This window comes from Trichechus manatus, unplaced genomic scaffold (genome assembly GCF_000243295.1).
Source record: "Trichechus manatus latirostris isolate Lorelei unplaced genomic scaffold, TriManLat1.0 scaffold00322, whole genome shotgun sequence".
In the NCBI taxonomy this organism is placed as follows: domain Eukaryota; kingdom Metazoa; phylum Chordata; class Mammalia; order Sirenia; family Trichechidae; genus Trichechus; species Trichechus manatus.
Window position 1 is genome coordinate 683,837 of NW_004444258.1, and position 21,045 is coordinate 704,881.

Sequence of the window (21,045 nt, forward strand, 5' to 3'; positions counted from 1 at the left end):
TCTTGGGAAGGATAGAAACAATGATGCTTGTAATTTCCAAAATGGAAAGTACATTCAGTCCTTCTACTGTAGACAAATGTACCTCACTGCGTTATGATCCTAGCGTGTATTTGGTATGTATTTGCAGGTATTTGGTATGATTACATGAAAATATTTAAAATGTTCTCCAGGCAGTCAATTTAAAAAAGCAAATCACCTTTTTCTGCCATCATTATTCATTAATAGCTAGCTATGAAACTGAAAAATAAGGGTATTCCAAGGAAAGCAGGAAAAAATAAATATTGAGAGTCAGCCTGATCTTTGTTTTATAGAGCATGCCCAGTGGTTGTTATTTTGCCATGGTTGCTGCTGAATTATTCGTTCGTTTTTTTGATTATGTGTAGCCTATGCATTTTTATTATACTTATTTTAGGTTAATTCTTCCCTTTTAATATTTAGATTTACTGGGTAAAGGAATGTTTCACTGTGGTTACGACAGTATACAGTGGAAATTTGAAGGGCTGTTTTATTTCTAAAACTTAATGCTTTTCATAATCTTGCCAGTTACATAGGCTCAGTGGGTACAGATTAGTTGTTTTCTCCTTCATCCTCTGACCTGATTCATTGTTGTAGTTTAGGATCTGCCTAAAATGAAGATCGTTTGTCTGCATCCAACCATGCTCTCATTCTTTAAATCACATTTGGGCAGATATTTCACAATCACAGGAAACTGGTCAATTAGTCTTAACTCTCTCTTTCACTGAGTATTGAACATTCCATGGACTGCCAGAAGAACGAACAAATCTGTCTTGGAAGAAGTACAGCCAGAATGCTCATTAGAAGCAGGGGTGGTGAGACTTTGTTTCACATACTTTGGACATGTTATCAGGAGGGACCAGTTCCTGGAGAACGATATCATGCTTGGTAAAGTAGAGAGTTAGTGAAAAAGAGGAAGACTCTCAACGAGATGGATTGACACAGTGGCTACAACAATGGGCTCAAACACAGCTGCAATTGTGAGGGTGGCGCAGGACCGGACACTGTCCTTCTGTTGTACATAGGGTCGCTACGAGTCAGAATCAGCTCGATGGCACCTAACAACAGCAACAACTGTCTTTGGTTCTCTATGAAATTTAATGCAAAACAAAATTTAGATAAGGTGTAAAATGCTTCCGTCTTCCTGCTGTAGATGGGTTACTGAGATGGACTGTGCAGTCTTGGATGCTGGAGCTGGAACCATAAGCTTGATGATGGGTATGAGTACAGAGGGGGTTTTCCTGATGAAGTCATAAACAAGCTCCTGGCAGGACAGGTGGTGTCTATTCAAATAAAGAACCTTTTCCCTTGATCCTTTGTATCAACGTTCCAGGGAAGAACTTTGAGGCCTATGAAGACATCTAATCACATCTTCTACTGACATAATTCCACTGGCCTCCCTTAGTAAAGTCTTATCCAGTGGTTTTCAAACTCTTGGCTGTGATCACTTTGTGGGTCTTCAGATCAATTTAGTGGGTCACGAATAGCCATTAAAACATAAAATATAAAGTAAGGGATAAGTTTTATTCAATGCATTTAATGAAATAATACATGCTTGTGTGTGTGTAAATATTGGATTTAGATATAAAAAAGTGTTTCTTTGGTTGTGGTCTAACAATTTGAAAGACACTGCAGATCATACTTTGCCTAGGTGAAATTTTATTAGCACTTAAAGAAAAGGACAAGTTTTTCCCTAAATACATCAGGGACTCACGTTCTAAAACCAGAATATATGGCAAAAATTTAACATAGTTAAAAACAAAACAAAACAAAATCCTTGAAAATCTCATAGAAAGGTGCCAAGTTGGAGACTGAGAGACATTCACTCATTAAATCCATCACAGCTACTTTTTCCTTCCACTTTGGATCACATTCTACGCTGCACTGTTCTAATTTTCTGAACCATTTCCCGTCCCTGGGATAAATATTTGACTTGCAGTTCATTCACTGCCAAATCAGTGATCGCTTTTTACTCTCTGACTTTAACGGAAGACCTCTCTCAGCTTTCTTCCACTCTCCTCTACTCCCCGACTGCCAAAGTAATTTAAGAGCCATAAACTAAAGACAGTAGATCCATAGGTATGGAATTTATGAGTCAAATAGTAAGTTTGTTTTAAATTTTAATTGCTCCTCCTTCACTTCCTTCTGAAAAAGCTCTGTTTCCACCAGGAGTATATGAAAGTGTGCTTTTATGTGCACCATCACCAACATTTGATATTATCAGTCTTTTTTATTGTTTCAGTTTGGGAGTTAAAAGTGACACCTGATTGTATTTTAAGAGTGATGGGTGAGATTGTGTTTCTTATAAGTTTATTTTCCATTTATATTCCTTCTGAGAAATGCTTGTATGAAATCTCTGTCCAATTTTCTGTTGAATTATCTGGCTGCTTTCTCATTGATTTCTAGAATGAATATTAATCCTTTGCTATTTTCGTTTCCTGTCCTTGCCCCCACTTGTCAGTTGGTATCTTTTGGATGAGGAAGTTTTACATTTTTATTTTGTCAAATGTGACAGTATTTTTCTTTATGACTTTTGAGTTTTTGTCTTCTGTAGATATTTTTCTTACTCCGAGATAATACAAACATTCATCGATGCTTTTTAAAGTTATATTAGTTCCTTTTTATTAGCATTTTAATCCATCTAGAGTTTATTTTTAGATATGGAATGAGATATTGATTCATAAAGCCACTATTACCATATTGCTGAATACCCATGTAGGTCCATTTGTGGACTCCATTCTGTTCCATTTAAATTGTTTCTGTGGTAGTATCATACTGTTTTAATAATATCAGTTTATAATGTGTTTTGATATCTGCTGGGCAAGGTCTCCTTTGTAGTTTTCCCTTTTCAAAATTCTTTTAGATGGTGTTCTGGGCAGATTAACGTTGACAAACACACTTCTGACCACTGCTTCCCTTTAGTTTTCCTGGGGATCAATATCCTATGTTAGAATACAGCCCCTCTTCACAATAATTTTTCATATAAACACTTGTCCTTGTGAGCAACTTGATTTGGAAATGTTTTGTTCTCACTCCTTCCTGGCAGAAAAAAGCAGAGAACTAAAACAGATCATTTTCCTCTGCAGTCACTAAATTTACTCTCCATTATCGGTGTATTTTGTCCCTGGGTGGTGCAAATGGTTAATGCGCTCAGCTGCTAACTAAAAGCTTGCAGGTTTGAGTCCACCTAGAGACACCTTTGAAGAAAGTCCTGGTGATCTACTTCAGAAAATCAGCCATTGAAAGCTGTACTCCATTTAAAATGCTGTGGAACACAGTTGTATACATGGGTCTCTATGAGTTGGAGTTGACTCAGTGACAGCTGGTGGTGGAGCCCAGTATATTTAAAATTTTTCATGTATTAAAACATGTAATTTAGTACTGTGCTGAAAGAACTGAAGAAAAAATTCAAGCTTTGAGTTGCAATTTTGAAGGATTCTTTGGGCAAAATACTGAATGATAGAGGAAGCATCAAAAGAAGGCAGAAGGAATACACAGAATCACTGTACCAAAAAGCATTGGTTGACATTCAGCCATTTCAGGAGGTAGCGTATGATCAAGAACAGATGGCAGTGAAGGAAGAAATCTAAGCTACACTGAAGGCATTGACAAAAAACAAGCCTTCAGGAATTGATGGACTATCAACTGAGATGTTTCAACAAACGGATGCAGTGATGGAGGTGCTCACTTGTCTATGCCAAGAAATTTGGAAGATAACTACTTGACCAACCAACTGGAAGAGATTCATATTTGTGCCCATTCCAACGAAAGGTGATCCAACAGAATGCGGAAATTATTGAACAATATCATTAATATCACACGAAAGTAAAATTTTGCTGAAGATTATTCAAAAATGGTTGCAGCAGTGCATCAACAGGGAACTGTTAGAAATTTGAGCCAGATTCAGAAGAAGATGTGGAACAAGGGATATCATTGCTGATGTCAGATGGATCTTGGCTGAAAGCAGAGAATATCAAAAAGGTGTTTGCCTGTGTTTTATTGACTGTGCAAAGGCATTCCACTATGTGGATCATAACAAATTATGGATAAAATTGTGAAGAATGAGAATCAATCTTAATTGTGCGCGTGCGGAACCTGTACATAGTCCAAGAGCACAACAAGGTGATACTGCATTGTTTAAAAGTGTGTATCAGGGTTATGTCTTTTCACCATACTTACTAAGTTTGTATGCTGAGTAAGTAATCTGAGAAGCTGGACTATATTAAGAAGAATGAGGCATGAGGATTGGAGGAAGACTCATTAACCATCTGCCATATGCTGAAAGCAAAGAGGACTTGAAGTACTTACTGATGAAGATCAAAGACTACAGCCTTCAGTATGGGTTACACCTCAACATAAAGAAAACAAAAATCCTCATAACTGGACCAATAAGCAGCATCATAATAAACGGAGAAAATATTGAAGTTGTCAAATATTTCATTTTACTTGGATCCACAATCAATGCCCTTGGAAGCAGCAGTCAGGTAATCAAACGATGTATTGCATTGGGCAAAACTGCTGCAGAAGACCTCTTTAAAGTGTTAAAAAGCAAGGATGTCACTTTGAGGACTAAGGTTCACCTCATCCAAGCCATGGTATTTTCAGTCGCCTCATATGCATGCGAAAGCCAGACAGAATGAATAAGGAAGGCTGAAGAAGAGTTGATGCATTTGGATTATGGTGTTGTTATACCATGGCCTGCCAGAAGAACGAACACGGCTGTCTTGGAATAAGTACTGTCAGAGTGCTCCTTGGAAGCAAGGGTGGGAGACTTTGTTTCAAGTGATTGGAACATGTTATCAGGAGGGACCAGTCCTTGGATAAGGACATTGTGCGTGGTAAGGTAGAGGGTCAGTGAAAAAGAGGAAGACCCTTGACAAGGTGGATTGACGCAGTGGCTGCAGCAGTGGGCTCAAACATAGCTACAATTGTGAGGATGGCGCACGACTGGGCAGTGTTTCATTATGTTGTACATAGGGTCACTATGAGTCAGAACTGATCTGACGGCACCTAACAATACCAGTGTTTAGTCCTAACATCGAGATTCTTCCCTCATCACTTTCACTGGTACTTGACCTGGAATTCTGACAAGCTTGTTTGACTCATTTCTCAGCCCACAATAGCTGTAAGAAGAAGACTATGCGAAAGAGAATGGAAAACACAAATCTTAGATAGGTTAGCAATAGCCAGAAAATGTGGCAATGGCTTGTCATAGACTAGAGAGAAAAACTTTCATCTCCGTAGCTCTGAGAGCTTAGCAGATTAGGGAAATTTAGTGTGAAGGTAAGAGGCATACTACTAAGAACCCTCAATACACAGAGCAGTGAATTTAAATGATGTCAATGATCTTAGTGAATAGGTAATGTAATTTCAGAGGCTAAGTTAAATTAAATGGAAAATTAATACATTTTTGAAAAAGAGATGCTCTTCTTTCTTCCATGATAGTTTGTATCACACTCGCAACTGACAGAAGTCTGAATCAGTGAAAACTAGAAATGTACAAATGAAAACGTGTTATGATTAAAATAGCTGAAGTGTGGTATTTTCAATAGATAATAGGCTTTGAACCTAATATCCCATCTTGTATGTTTTATATCTAAAACTGACTAAATTCTAGATCTTTTCACTTTAGTTTACACCTGTATTATCTTGAGAAATAGATTGGTCTTATGAGGATTTCGTTGAGATTGTATCCTCTGATAATGTTGACACTTTAGATAGATGTTAGTTAAAAAAAAAAATTACTATGTATTTATTTATTTTACCTGACCCAATATTTTCCAAATGTTTGAAATCCTATTATCTGTTAAAATGCTTGGGTTTTGTACTATATAGAAAGTATTTCCTATCCAAGAACTGGAATTAATTTTCAGAGTGTTATTTTTTGATAGGACTGAAATTGCTCCATTGTTGTGTGTTTATCTGTTTGTGCTTTAAGAAGCTGTACTTGCTTCTGTTTGGATGAGAATTAACCATCCTGCCTAGCAGACAAGTTATCCACTGCAAGAGTTAGTGTATTTATTTCGAGTTATTACATATGAGCTGTTAAAATTAGGATGCCCGTTTTTATGCAGAAAGTCTGCTGTACTTTATGATTACTGTGATGAGTGTGGAAGCTATCTTTGTGGGTGAAGCGACAGGTGTCCATTAACTCGATAGTTTTATGGGGAGAATTGCTGTTTAAATATATTCAGAATAACTAGTGTGGAAAAGAGAATAAAATTGTTCTCTGTTGACTGACTGTAGGTCCATTTGTAATGAATGATGGTCATTGTAAAAAGGCAGAACTTCTAAATTAATGGTCAAATCAGCTGGCTTGGGAGGTCGTAGACCTAGCTTCCCAGCCCAGTGTTTGTTAGCTATGAGATTCCATGTCTTAGCAGTGTTGTAGAGGAGAAAGCTCCCTCAAGGGGAATCCAAGTTGTTACCTTCCAACACTTCTGAAAGTCTGTGATTATTCCTCCTCTTAGCAAATTCTGTTAGCTCTGGTCAGGCTGTATTTAATGCTGTGGAGGCTTCGATAGTTGGCTCCATGGGGTTATGGCCCTTCTACTAATGGAGTTGTGTCTCTCAAGCAGTGGAAAGTTGGGGATTGGTTAAGCAAGGCTTGCTCTGGTAGTGCAATGGTTAAGTGCTCGGCTGCTAACCAAAAGGTTGGCAATTCAAACCCAACCTGTGGCTCTATGGGAGAAAGACTGGCAATCTGCTCCCGTAAAGGTTATGGCCTAGAAAACCCTATAAGGCAGTTCTCCTCTGTCACATGGGGTCACTATAAGTTGAAAACCGACTTGACAGAACCTAACAACAACAAAATAATTCTGTAGGAACATCACCTAATCGGTTGTGTGTGGAATAAGCTACCCTTTCCTGTACTCAGCTTAAAGAAACTTATTTCTGCAATATCTTTCCAGTTTCCATTTATTTTTGTGAGGAAGAGTCCTTTAAAAGAAGCCAGTTATAAAGCTGACAGTAAAAATGTCATCCACATACCTGATTTAATATGATGTGGGTTTATTGTGTGGCCCAGTGGGACAGTAATGTGCTTATGATATGGAGACTTGAGACTTCAATAACAAAACTTAAAAAAAAAATAGTTGTAACAAACATATCTCTGGAATATTTTCTCCAAATCTATTTTAGCTCTAGTTGTTTACCTTGAATTTATGATAGTTTTCTTGCTTTGCACATGACCCATGGAGGAAATAGGATTGCCAATAAAATTCTGTTACTATGGAGTGAAATATACTACTAACAGACAAGGTTATAATTTTTAATTTTGAATAGCCCTGATTAAATTTATATTCTGCTTTCATGAAATTAATATTTGATCTGTATGATAGAAATGTGCTAATTCAATATTTACTGTGTAAAAATTATGCGAAAAACTTTCTGAAGCATGTTTGAGGCATATTAGTAGGTATTATAAATAGTTCAACAAATTTTCTTATGCATTTTCTACATCTGCAGCAGTAATCAGGCTTAATTCTAGTTATCGGTATGTAAGAAACACATTTCATTGTTCACACTAGTTAATGAACTAGTACATCTGCGAAACTGACAGATGTTGATGTCAGTAATGACTTGATATTTAGACAGGAGATGTTCTGTTACTAAAGGATCATGCAATTAAGTCAGTTAAAAGTTTAGTATTCTTTTAGAGATGAAATGTTTAAGGTTTCTTATAAGACACTTTTAAAAAAACTTAATTTCATCTGGTAGTTGTAAATATATATTATATTTTGGAAGCAGAAGTCGTCTATCCACAACCTGGGCAGCATGGTGAACTTACAAGCAATACTACCACCTTACTGAAATAAGATGGCCTGTCATTGTCTTTCTGTTAATCTGACACATGGATCATCTGCTGAGGTTTTTATGAGTCATATCACCTCAACCCAAATGTGGTGATGGAATCTCTTTGACCAAAGTATTTAGTCACCTGTTGCGCACAATAGCTTACCGCTTAGAAATATGCTGTTGAATGTAGGCCAGTGTCCAGATTTTGCGGCTTTGGTTTGGTTAACATAGTTGCAAGGCATTATGCTGCCCCACGTTCTTTCATAATCAAACTATAAGTCATCTACACAATTATTTTGTCTTAGATTTGAAAAAATACAGAGAAAGAATGGGGTAGCATATAATATTCTGAGAGACTAAAGCAGCCATATATTCCAATCAGATGCTTTTAAAATAAAATAGTTTTTTTTTCTTTTTGTAATAATATCACGTACTCATTATAGGAGATTCAAATATCAGAGAAAGGTACAAAGAAGGAAGTAAAAATTCTCTCAAATACCACTCTCCATTTTCCTGTGAAAACTCTCATCAATGTTTTCTAGAACATCTTTCCATACTCCATTTGTGTATATGTGTGTTAGAATCAACTCAGTGACAGTGGGTTTGGTTTTAGTCTTGGTATATGGCATAAAAGGTATTCTGTGTATGGCATTCTGCTTTTGACACTCCAGATATGTTATGGAGGATTTTCCAAATCAAACAATATAAATATATAATATCCATTATAATTTAGTTAACCAGGTTTAGACATGTTGATGGGCATTTAGGATTTTTCCTTTTTAAAAAAATTTTGGTTGTAAGAAATTTGTCAGATATATTTCTATAAAGAGAATTGGTTAGTCAGAGCCAGGGGTAGATTATCCATTAGGCAAGGTAAGTGTGGTGCTTACCTTGCTTACCTGATCATTTGTAGTGAACAATTTTCACCACATCAAAGATTCTGCTCCTAGGTATGGCTGGCATCTCTCTCTGCTAACCTCATAGCACCTTCTTACAGAATCAAAGCAGCTTTTCAAATTTACAATCCGTAACTGTGGCAGTTGACCCAGTAAGCAAGGTAAGCTCAGGCTTACTTGTGCTTACTTATTAGTCTGTAGTAAACAATGTCACACGGGTTTCACTAGACATCTTTTAATAATCATTTCAACATGTCCAAAACTGAACTCCTTATCTTTCACTCAGGCTTGTTTCTTGCCTGGTCTTTATTTCATCAGTGACTAATCTGTCCTTCCATTTGCTCATGTCACAAATCTTGGATCATGCTTGCTTCTTTCTTTCTGCATCTCATGCTCCATATCCAAATCCATCCTCAAAACCTGTTCACTTTCATCCTGTATCCAGAATCCTGCTACTTCACTTGTGTGGTTCTCATCCTGGTGTAAGCCATTGCCGTCTCTTGCTTGGTTTATTGTATTGCTTCTCTGCTTTCTCTGCTTCCTCTTGTCCACCTACATCCTGTTCTCAGTGAAGCCACCCTAGCATCCTGTTAAATGACATGTGGATCATGTTGCTCATCTGCTTTGAGATGAGTCTTTGAGAGTAAAAATTAAAAATTAAAAAAAAAAAATTGCTACAGTGGCCATCCAGGCCCTGCATGATCTGCTTCTCTTCCCCACTTTTCCCCATTTCTCTGACCTCATCACGTCACCTCTTCGCCTCTTCCGCTTGGCTCCAACCACACTAGCCTTCCTTGTATTTTCTGCCTAGATCACCTAGATACGTGCCCTCACCTAGATACCAGCCCTTACTCCCTCACCGCGTCAGTTCTTCTCTCAAACATCTTCTCAGCTAGAATTTCCGTGACCACCTATTTAAGAATGTTACTTTGTCCTCTGCAACACTTGCTGTCCTTTTTCCCTGCTTTGTTTTTCCCCATTGCATCTCTTCCTAATATAATGCATGTTTTATTGTTTGTTTATTGCCCATCTCTCTCCACTAGCATAAAAAGTTCCATGATCGTAGGCACTTGGTCTCTCTTGTTGACTGATATATCCCCAGCATCTAAAATAGGACTGGCACACAGTGGACTGAAGTGCATAGCATAGACTCACACACAGTAAACTGGCAAGTGAATTTGGGCGAGTGCTGTTCAGAGGGGAGTCCTTTGTTTTTCAATTTTATTTGGAGTTGTATCTTTTTTAATGTTACGTAACTGTTTATAGTCTCCGTATTAAACTTTTGTTTTACGTAGTGAATATCGGTAAACACTTGCATTACAATTTTGAATTTGATTCTTTCTCATTAGAATGTCTCAGTTTCTGCCTGCCTAGAAAGGCTTTCCCACCCAAGAATTATTTAAGAATTCACTCATATTTTCTCCTAGTTATTTATTTCTTTATTTTTCACTTTTAAAACACCACCTGAATTGATCTGGAATTTCTTTTATTGTAAGGAGTGAGGAGTGGGCCCATTTTCCTAAGTGTCTCAACATTTGGCTCAAAACCATTTACTAAAATTTCCACTGTTCTTCCACCAATTTGAAATGGCATATTATCTATCCTATACTAGATGTTCATGTATTTTATGAAATGAAAGAAATCGACTCGTTTTTCTGTTTTTTTGATCAGCTTATTCCTGTGCTGTCATACTATTTTAGTTTCTGTGGCTAACTAGCACTTTTGAACATATGCGGTTTATTTTGATTATTAAATATCTTTCCCCCATCTTTTCTCATAATTGAAAACAAGCATGATAATCCCTTTCTCACTATCATTATGTTAATAGATAATGCTTGTAGCTTGAATATTGTAATGTCCATTAAGCTAAGAAAGCATGTAAATCTATATGCTCTGAATAAAGTGACTTTCCTTTATATTATCCTCTTTATATTTATACCACTGTTGTAAAAGAAAAGTTCTATGATTTATTTTATTGTGATATGAAAGCATAGTTCAATTTTGCTGGTTTTTTAAACATTTATAAGCCTTGTTTTCTTGCCAACTGTGGTTAAAGTAAGATTTTATTTGCTATACTGACATGTAGTGAAAAACGGGGTGTGAACAACCTTACCAGGTTTGTTTTGTTGTTACTTGTGTGTTTTAGATGTAGCCAGTGGTTGTCCTTGGCTTCTCGTTTATCAGTATATTTTTGTTTGTCACGTACCGTAGTGCTTAGGAGTGCTGCGTCTGTACTCTTTGACAAATTATTTAACTTTTTTTTTTTAAATAATACTGTTTTTTGGTGAAGGTTTATATAGCAGGTTAGGTTCCCATTCAACAATTTCTATACAGATTGTTCAGTGACACTGGTTACATTCTTCTCAGTGCATGAACATTCTCATTATTTCTGTTCTGGTTGTTCCATTTCCATTAATCTAGTTTCCTTGCCACCTTACATTCTCTCTCTCTTTTTTTTTTTCTTTTTAACTGTACTTTAGATGAAGGTTGACAGAACAAACTAGCTTCTCATTAAACAATTAGTATGCATGTTGTTTGGTGACATTGGTTGCCAATCCCACAGCATGTCAACACTCTCCCCTTCTTGACCTTGGGTTCCCTATTACCCGCTTTCCTCTCGCCTCCTGCCTTCTTGTCCTTGCCCCTGGGCTGGTGTGCCCATTTTGAGCCTTAGTGTTCTTATATGTAAAACAAGTGAAATAATAGTATTTTATTCCTAGAGCTACTGTTAGAATTAAATGAAATAATTTATGTAGAATGTTTAGGATAGCACTGGCACAAAATAAGTATTTAATGAATGTTACATTACTGTTTAATGTGAGTAAATGCTCTAGTCTAATTTAGGGACAAAAGCAGCACCCAGGACTAACAATTATTTGAAATTATTCTGTGAAGTTGAGAAAAAGGGTGGAAACAGTCTCAATTTTAACAGTTTTCTTCCTTTATGCTGAAAATGTGGTACCCACGTATCTAAAGCTTGTCCAGTGATGGAGGAGTTTAGACTTTTGAGAAATGCCATACCATTTCATTCTGCAAAGTAGATCCTGAGAAGTTGTATCCAGATTACCGTTTCGAAGTAAGAGGAACAATTCTCTTTACTATTTATCAAATTTTTATTTAATGCAAAAATTTTAAAATGTAGTTTGTCACCAGTGAACACAGCATATTTGTTTTACCAGGTTGCAGTGGGAAAACGTCACCAGAAGAAACAGGAGATTGTCTACCTTCCTTTCTTTCCTCTTTCACGTCATGAAACCAAGAAGCTCAAATGATTGTAAAGTCTAACTCATTCTTGATCCTCCTGAATTACGGTTTCTTTCATCTGCAGACCCACTCTGAAGAGAGACCATTCCAATGTGAGGAATGTAAAGCTTTGTTCCGGACCCCATTTTCTTTGCAGAGACACCTGCTAATACATAACAGTAAGTCCCGGTTCAGGCAATTGAGGACAAAAAGAGTTATCTCCCACTTTGTTCTCTCGTAGTCTTTGAGAATACAATACAGGCATCATGATAGTGTCTTTCACTTTCTTTTCATTTATCATTACTTTATTTTCCCAGATTAAGATTAATTATTTTATGAGACGTTTTATATTACAGCGTTTATTCCCATTTTCTAAAGTTGGTATTTGAAAATATTTCCTAAGTTCAATAAGGTATCTCTGAGCTTTGTTTTGAAACAGACATTTTATTCCCTTTTAAATTTAAAGTTTCAGGAAATGTGTGACTTCTCAAAATGTTCATGTTTGGCAAGGTTTATTAGCTCACAGACTTTTTTAATGTTAGAAAATACCAGGGTACACATCGAATTTAATCCCTTAACTTGAGAGGAATTGAGAAGATGGATTCTGGGAGAAGTACTCAGGGTTTCCCAGTGCTGGGGTAATGTGAAGGTCTCAGATAGCCAGGCGCTTTTCCTACTTACCACACTGCGTTTGATTTCTTACTTCCCGTAGGGCATTTTTTTTTCCCTTTTGGTTAAGTTCTACATAAATACACCATGAAAATTTATCTAGCAGTTACTTCAGAGCTATTTTTAGAATACCACAGAATTTATAGACATATTGCTGAGGGACATCACTTTATTGAGGAGCAGAAAATGTTATTGCTAAGCCAAATTTTAAAAATGGGTTCTCTGCCTATGACTCTCTCATTGAGATATTGAAGTAACCAAAGATTTACCTCACTCCTGTGTCCTAAAAATTAAACAGTTGTATAAAATGAGTAATATTTATATTTCTTACTTTTGAGTTGTTTAATCATTAGCATATCCTCTATACCAAAAAGTCCCTGCTGCTGCTTAAATTTTTAATGTTTCTGAGGAAAACACAACAATCACTCAGTCTTGACAACTGGTTGTATAGAGTATTAGAGGCTCAGGTCAAATTATAGTGTCTAAAATATAAAATAATAAGGTTATTAAGGTTTTTATGAATACTGAGTGATAATGATTATGATGAAATTAACTCTGCTTCCTGTAGAGAAAGATACAGTGTTGGGATTTCATATTGTTCTCCCTTTTTAGCCTTACAGTTCTGGAGAAATTATTAGCACAACTTTTCATTTTCCTTATAAAGAGCAGTTATGTGTTTAAAAATGAAATTTATCATGCAGCAGCAGGAATTTCCATCCTTGTTCACTGTCATATTGATTATGAAAAATAACCACTATGAGATGAATGGATTTTAGAATAGGGGTTTAGACAAGTGACCATCATTCATACTGTTAAGACTTATATGACTAAACTCAACCCGATGCTCAGGAAATTTTTTTTTTTTTTTGGAAAGGTGAAATTTTATTTCTAACAACAGCAAGAGATTTTTAATAGAAGGAATCCAGTGCTTTGGATTTCAGCTCATTGTTTCATCACGTGGAGAAAAAGATTTGAAGTGATTGGGTGTAGGGAGTGCCTGTACATTTAATATATATCTTGATCAGCACATTAATCAGTGAGTTTATAAAGCTGCATAGAAAGACATTTGCCCAGGAAAATCAACTTTGACAGTTAGTTGAGTGACTAAAGGAGCCATTTAAGGTAAAGCCAGACATCAGTTATGGCCAGTGAGCTAAAATGATAGAAACAAGAATTGGCTAAAATAGAGAGGACAGAATACTACGCCTTGTATTACACAATAGGAAAATGAAACATGCTTAACTTCAGATTACAAGGGCTGTTACTAGAAATATACATCAGCACATATAAAGAATAACTTGTCATAATTATATTTGGAAATTTCTACTGTTTAATAAGCTGAAAATCAAAAGGCAAGTTGCTAGCTAGTTTCTTTAAGAATGAAAAAGTGTATATATAACAGATGGCTTTGAAAAATGAAACATGCAATCAGAGGATGCCATAAAGCAATCATTTCTCTTCAATAGCTTCCTTAATGTAACAGAATGGGATATACTGAGTACTTAAAAAAAATCTGATAAACATAAAACAAAGAAGTCTGGAATTTAAAATATGGAAGAAGAGAAGTAAGTTGTCATTTAGGACTTCTCTGGTATAGCTAAATGAAATTTTTATACAAGGACCAACATTTTGATTAACTTGATAGTTTAATGAAAATGCTTTGATATGAGAAATTTTGGATAATTTTCCTTTTTTAAAAAAAATTCATTCAGTTGAGTTCTGGTATTATTAACATTTGGTATTATTAACATTTACAATTGTACCTCAACTGATATTTTCTTTTACTAGTATTTAAAACCCCCACGTGTCTGTCAATTTGTCATACTCTGGAGGCTTTCATGTTGCTGTGATGCTGGAAGCTCTGCCACTGGTATTCAAATACCAGTAGGGCCACCCATGGTGGACAGGTTTCAGCTGAGCTTCCAGACTGAGACGGACTAGGAAGAATGACCCGGCAGCCTACTTCTGAAAAGATTTAGCCAGTGAAAACTCTATGAATAGCAGTGGAACGTTGTCTAATATAGTGCCGGAAGATGAGCCTCTGGAGTCGGAAGGCACTCAAAAGACCACTGGGGAAGAGCTGCCTCTTCAAAGTAGAGTCAACCTTAATGATGTAGATGGAGTCAAGCTTTCAGGACCTTCATTTGCTGATGTGGCATGACTCAAAATGAGAAGAAACAGCTGCAAACATCCATTAATAATTGGAACGTGGAATGTACGAAGTATGTATCTAGGAAAATTGGAGGTCATCAAAAATGAAATGGAATGCATAAACATTGATGTCCTCGGCATTAGTGAGCTGAAATGGACTAGTATTGGCCATTTTGAATTGGAAAATCATCTGGTCAACTATGCAGGGAATGACAACTTGAAGAGGAATGACTTTGCATTCATAGCCAAAAAGATTTATCCCAAAGTTCAACACAGTCAGTGATAGGATAATATCCATGAGCCTACAAGGAAGACCAGTTAATATGACTATTATTTAAATTTATGCATCAACCACTAAGGTCAAAGATGAAGAAACTGAAGATTTTTACCAACTTCTGCGGTCTGAAATTGATCTAACATGCAATTAGGATGCATTGATAATTACTGGAGATTGGAATTTGAAAGTTGGAAACAAAGAAGAAGGATCGGTAATTGGAAAATATGGCCTTGGTGATAGAAATGATGCTGGAGATCGAATGATAGAATTTTGCAAGACCAACGACTTCTTCATTGCAAATACCTTTTTTCACCAACATAAACGGCAACTCTACACATGGACCTCGCCAGGTGGAATACACAGGAATCAAATTGATTACATCTGTGGGAAGAGATGTTGGAAAAGGTCAATATCATCAGTCAGAACAAGGCCAGGGGCCAACTGTGGAACAGACCAAGTTCAAGATGAAACCGAAGAAAATTAGAACAAGTCCACGAGAGCCAAAGTATGACCTTGACTATATCCCTCCCTAATTTAGAGAACATCTCAAAAATAGATTTGATGAATTGCACACTAAGGACCAAAGACCAGAGTTATGAAATGACATCAGAGACTTCATGCATGAAGAAAGCAAGAGGTCACTAAAAAGACAGGAAAGAAAAAAAAGACCAAAATGGATGTCAGAAGAAAATTGCTCTTGAACATTGAGTAGCTAAAGCAAAAGGAAGAAATGATTAAGTAAAAGAGTTGAACAGAAAATTTCAAAGGGCAACTGGCGAAGACAGAGTAAAGTATTACAATTGCATGTGCAAAGAGCTGGAGATAGAAAATCAAAAGGAAAGAACGCGCTTGGCATTTCTCAGGCTGAAACAACTGAAGAAAACAATTCAAGCCTCGAGTTGCAGTATTGAAGAATTCTATGGGGAAAATATTAAACAACTCAGGAAGCACCGAAAGAAGATGGAAGGAATACACAGAGTCACTATACCAAAAAGAATTGGTTGACGTTCAACCATTTCAAGAGGTACTGTATGACCAGGAACCAATGGTACTGAAGGAAGAAGTCCAAGCTGCACTGAAGGCATTGGCGAAAAACAAGTCTCCAGGAACTGACAGAATACCAATTGAGATGTTTCAACAAATGGATGCAGTGCTGGAAGTGCTCACTCGTCTATGCCAAGAAATTTGGAAGATAGTTACCTGGCCAGCCGACTGGAAGGGATCTATATTTATGTGTATTCCCAAGAAAGGTGATCCCACCGAATGTGGAAATTATTGAACAATATCATTAATATCACACACAAGTAAAATTTTGCTGAAGACCATTCAAAAGTGGCTGCAGCAGTGTAGTGACAGGTGACTGCCAGAAATTCAAGCCGGATTCAGAAGAGGACATGGAACCAGGGATATCACTGCTGATGTCAGATGGATCCTGGCTGAAAGCAGAGAATACTAGAAAGATGTTTACCTGTTTTTTATTAACTATGCAAAGGCATTAGACTGTGTGGATCATAATAATATGGATAACACTGTGAAGAATGAGAATTCCAGAACACTTAATTGTGCTCATGAGGAACCTGTACATAGATCAAGAGGCAGTCTTTCGAACAGAGGAAGAGGATACTGCATGGTTTACAGTCAGGAAATGTGTGCATCTGGCTTGTATCCTTTCATCATACCTATTCAGTCTGTATTCTGAGCAAATAATCCAAGAAGCTGGACTATATGAAGAAGAATGGGGCATCAGGATTGGAGGAAGACTCATTAATAACCTACGTTATGCAGATTACACAACCTTGTTTGCTGAAAGTGAAGAGGACTTGAAGCACGTACTGATGCAGTATGGATTACACCTCATGTAAAGAAAACAAACATCCTCTGGACCCATAAGCAACATCATGATAAATGGAGAGAAGATTGATGTTGTCAAGAATTTTATTTTTCTTGGATCCACAATCAACACCCATGGAAGCAGCAGTCAAGAAATCAAAAGCCACATTGCATTGGACAAATCTCCTGCAAAAGACCTCTTGAAAGTTTTGAAAAGCAAAGATGTCACCTTGAAGACTAAGGTGCACCTGACCCAAGCCATGGTGTTTTCAGTCACCTCCTATGCATGTGAAGGCTGAACAATGAATAAAGAAGACTGAAGAAGAATTGATGCCTTTGAATTGTGGTGTTGGCGAAGAATATTGAATATACCGTGGACTGCCAAAAGAACGAACAACCAGAATGCTCTTTAGAAAAGCTGGAATGCTCCTTAGAAGCAAAGATGGGGAGACTACGTCTCAGATACTTTGGACTTATTGTCAGGAGGGATCAGTCCCTGGAGAAGGACATCATGCTTGGTGGAGTGGAAGGTCAGCAAAAAAAGGAAGACCCTCAATAAGATGGATTGACACAGTGGCTGCAACAATGGGCTTAAGCATAACAATGATTCTGAGAATGGCTCAGGACAGGGCAGTGTTTCGTTCTGTAGTATATAGGTTGCTGTGAGTCAGAACCAACTCGATGGTACCTAACAACAACAAGAGCATTTAAAAATAAGAATAATTTAAATAAATTTAGAAAGATATATAAAGACAAGCTAGTTTACAACAATAACATTCCACAAAAAAAAAATGCACAAAAACAACAAATAAAGCTCTCAGAATCCATTGTTTATGCATGGTTTAGATGTGACTTTGGTTCAAGCATTGAATTTCAGCAGGACCTTAATTTAAGAGACTTTAAATCACAGAGCCATATTTGGTTTAAAAAGACAAAGGGAGGGTGATTTGTCTTTTTCTTCCTGATTTCTGGACATCCTTTTTTCTCTCTCTCTCTTTCCTCACTTTCTTCCTTCATTTCTTAAATTTGGTATGAAGAAATAATAGGATCTTCACAATTCTAAATTTAGTGCCAGTTGTAATGGAAGGAAGTTAGAAGAGCTTAGTTGAAATGAAATCTCTTACTGAGCTACAGAGAATTAGGTATCTGTATATTTTGCTTCATTGCGAATATAATACTTGAATCTATGGGTGGCGCAAATGGTTAAGCTCTCAACTATTAACTGAAAGGTTGGCAGTAGGAACCCACCTGGATTCTCCTCAGGGTACAGGCGTACTGACAATCTGCTTCCACAAAGTCACAGCCTTGAAAACCTTATGGAGCGTTTCTGCTCTGTACACATGGGGTCGTCATGAGTCGGAATTGATTTGATGGCAGCTAACAATAACAGCATACTAATATAATTGTTCTCTAAAAGGGAACCATATATTCAAATACTAGTTTTTCTTATTCATGTAATCATATGCCACCTGTGTTTTATAATGTCATCAGAGATAACAGTATCTTCCAATGGTGTGCATTCATTGCTGAAAATGTATTTAAAATGGACTACTGAAAGTTAAATAGATTTGTGTTTAAGAAGAGTTATAGAGATAGTATTCTATGAAAGCCACCAAGTACTGTAAAATCTCTAAACATAGTTTCTGGTGTGGCTGCCTCTTCAGGCCTAGGCTACATAATGAGAAGAAAGAAAAAATCCTCTCAGGTGCTCAGGGGCTCCATTACACTGGGCCCCCCAACTCCAATCCAGTCCCACTGTCTCTCTGAGAGCCTGGAAAGTGAAACCCCTTCCCCAGCTGCTTCACAACAGACCAAATGCCACATCAGAGAGCCTCCAGGCCAGAATCCAGGGACAATGCTGAGGAATGAAGGGGTGCTGGATGGCTCTCTCTATCCCAGAATGAGAGGACCTCCTCTGAGGTGTTTCTGACCGCCCTCAGAGGCTCCCCACCAGCCTTCTACCTGTGACCCAGTTCTGCCTGTGCTCTGTCTGCTGGAAGCTGTGGGAACAGTTACAGGATTTGAGGGGAGCTTGGGAGGGGCCCCCAAGGCAACTCACACTGCTTGACAGAGGCCTTGTGTCATCGTAAGGGTCTACTTACGTCAATCCCCAGCTTCTGTACTAAAAATACATACTTCTTTAAAGTTCATGTACCTTTAGAGAGTTAGCTAATTCAGTCTCCAAATTTCCAGTTAAAGAAAATAGAGAATGTAAGAATGTTAAATGACTTCCCCCTGGTCACACAGTACGTTGGCAAGTATGGAACTGGAATTTGTTGTGAAAAATTAACTTTTGTGGGTATCATAAATTCTTAGAGTTATAAGGCTAACTTCTCAGAGAAAACAACTATAAATCCAGCATGCATGGATGAGAGTTAAGATTAAGGACCCTGCTGTTGCAGCTTATGTTTCTCTTATTTGGCTTTTTTTATTTCCAAGGTGAGAGGACTTTCAAATGTCATCACTGTGATGCCACCTTTAAAAGGAAGGATACCTTAAACGTTCATGTCCAGGTGGTCCATGAAAGACACAAGAAATACAGGTGTGAGCTATGTAATAAGGCATTTGTTACACCATCAGTGCTTAGAAGTCATAAGAAGGTAAGTAGAGCCTACTCTTAGTTTGGATGGGTTATTATATTAAAACAATATGATCATATATGTTAACTATCATATGATGATCAATTTCATATTAATCAACATATTTACCCCAAATGACAAAAAAGGAATGCATGAGTTATATTAACTCTTCAGAAAATTTCATTTTTCTTTATTTTTTAGAATCAACATATTTTTCTCATAAAGAAGAACCTCAGAATTAGATATAGATTCTGCATAGTGCTTAGCTATGCTAATAGTTGGACAATACAAAATACTAGATGAGTGGGAGCTTATCTGTTTTAGTACATTTTTGAATTAATTTAGTAGGTCTTTTTTTTTTTTAATGTAAGTGTTGATTTGATAATTTTATTTTTCAGTGCTATTCCAGTGTTTATTGATGAGTTATTAGACTGAGCTCTTCAAGGGTTGGAATGATCCCTCTTCATCTTTGTATTCCTAGGGCCTAGGGAAGTTTCTGGTATAGAACAGGGACTGGGTAAATACTGGCTCAGTTCAAAATAATGAAGTTCTGGCATGTTACAATTTGGGAAATATCTTTGTTATGTTATGCTAATTGGATAATTACCTGAAGCAAATCAATAGTTTTTTTTTTTCTATTTGCCAAGTAAGTATGTTTTAAGTATATTTTTAAAGTAACAGAATTCCTATTGTAACACACACACTTAGATTATTTACTACTGACTTTAGAAATGACTATGAAGAGTGGTCGTTTTCAGCTAGTTAGTTTGAGCTTCAGAGGAAATGTAAAGAAATGACTCCCACCTCAATGTGACTTTTATGTTGTATCTATCTTTAATATAGTTGTTTCCAAAGGACTGAATTCAGTAACTTTTTCTGTGTCTTTAATGATAAGTAGTAATTTTATTGTCTCCCTTTAAAAAGTCTCTTAATAGAATATTATTTCAACTTTTTTTTTGTTTTAATTCAGTTTTTTGCCTGCATGTAATATGTTTTTGGTGTGTTTTAATACGTGAGGGAAAAGTAGAGTGAGTTTCTCAGTGAGATTTTGGTCGTTTGTCTCCAAGAACAGATTGTCACAGAGTATTTTTGCAGTGCATTGTTCAGTTTTTTTTAAGACATTTATCTAATATTGTTCTTGTAATGAACTCTGTTAACAAAATATAGAAATTATCTATATTTAAGCTATGGTAATTATTGTATTATGCTATTGTACCTTCCTTGTCTCCTAAAACCACCTAACCAAGTTCTGAACCTAAAAATAAACTTTATTTTTTAATTAAACCAAAGAAACATTTTAATTCTTTTCATAAATATAGCAGTAATATCTTTTAGGTTGAAACCTTTACCTTCACTTCCTTCAACAAGTAACTTAGGTCATATATGTGAGCAGTGAAATACTGTGTATCAGCAAAAGAAATCTTGTGGATTTTATTAAGATATTAAAAATAAGCTGGTAGTTGCCTGTTTGGAATAATCTAGTGTTGTAATAATAGAAATATTAAGTTTCTGGACGATCTTACACTCATCAAGAAAGATTTGCCGAGCGAGTTCCGGCAAAATGGCGCTCTAGGCAGAAGCACCACGC

At 36.6% G+C, this 21,045-nt stretch overlaps 1 protein-coding gene across 1 annotated transcript in view; it reads left to right on the forward strand.

The window, feature by feature from the left end:
• PRDM5 (PR/SET domain 5) overlaps positions 1 to 21,045 on the forward strand; it is a 169,842-nt gene that overhangs the window by 53,138 nt on the left and 95,659 nt on the right. The window contains exons 9-10 of the mRNA XM_004390710.1: positions 12,037 to 12,130; positions 19,318 to 19,478. Of these exons, the coding sequence (XP_004390767.1) occupies positions 12,037 to 12,130; positions 19,318 to 19,478 (255 nt within the window). The remainder of the gene's footprint in view (positions 1 to 12,036; positions 12,131 to 19,317; positions 19,479 to 21,045) is intronic.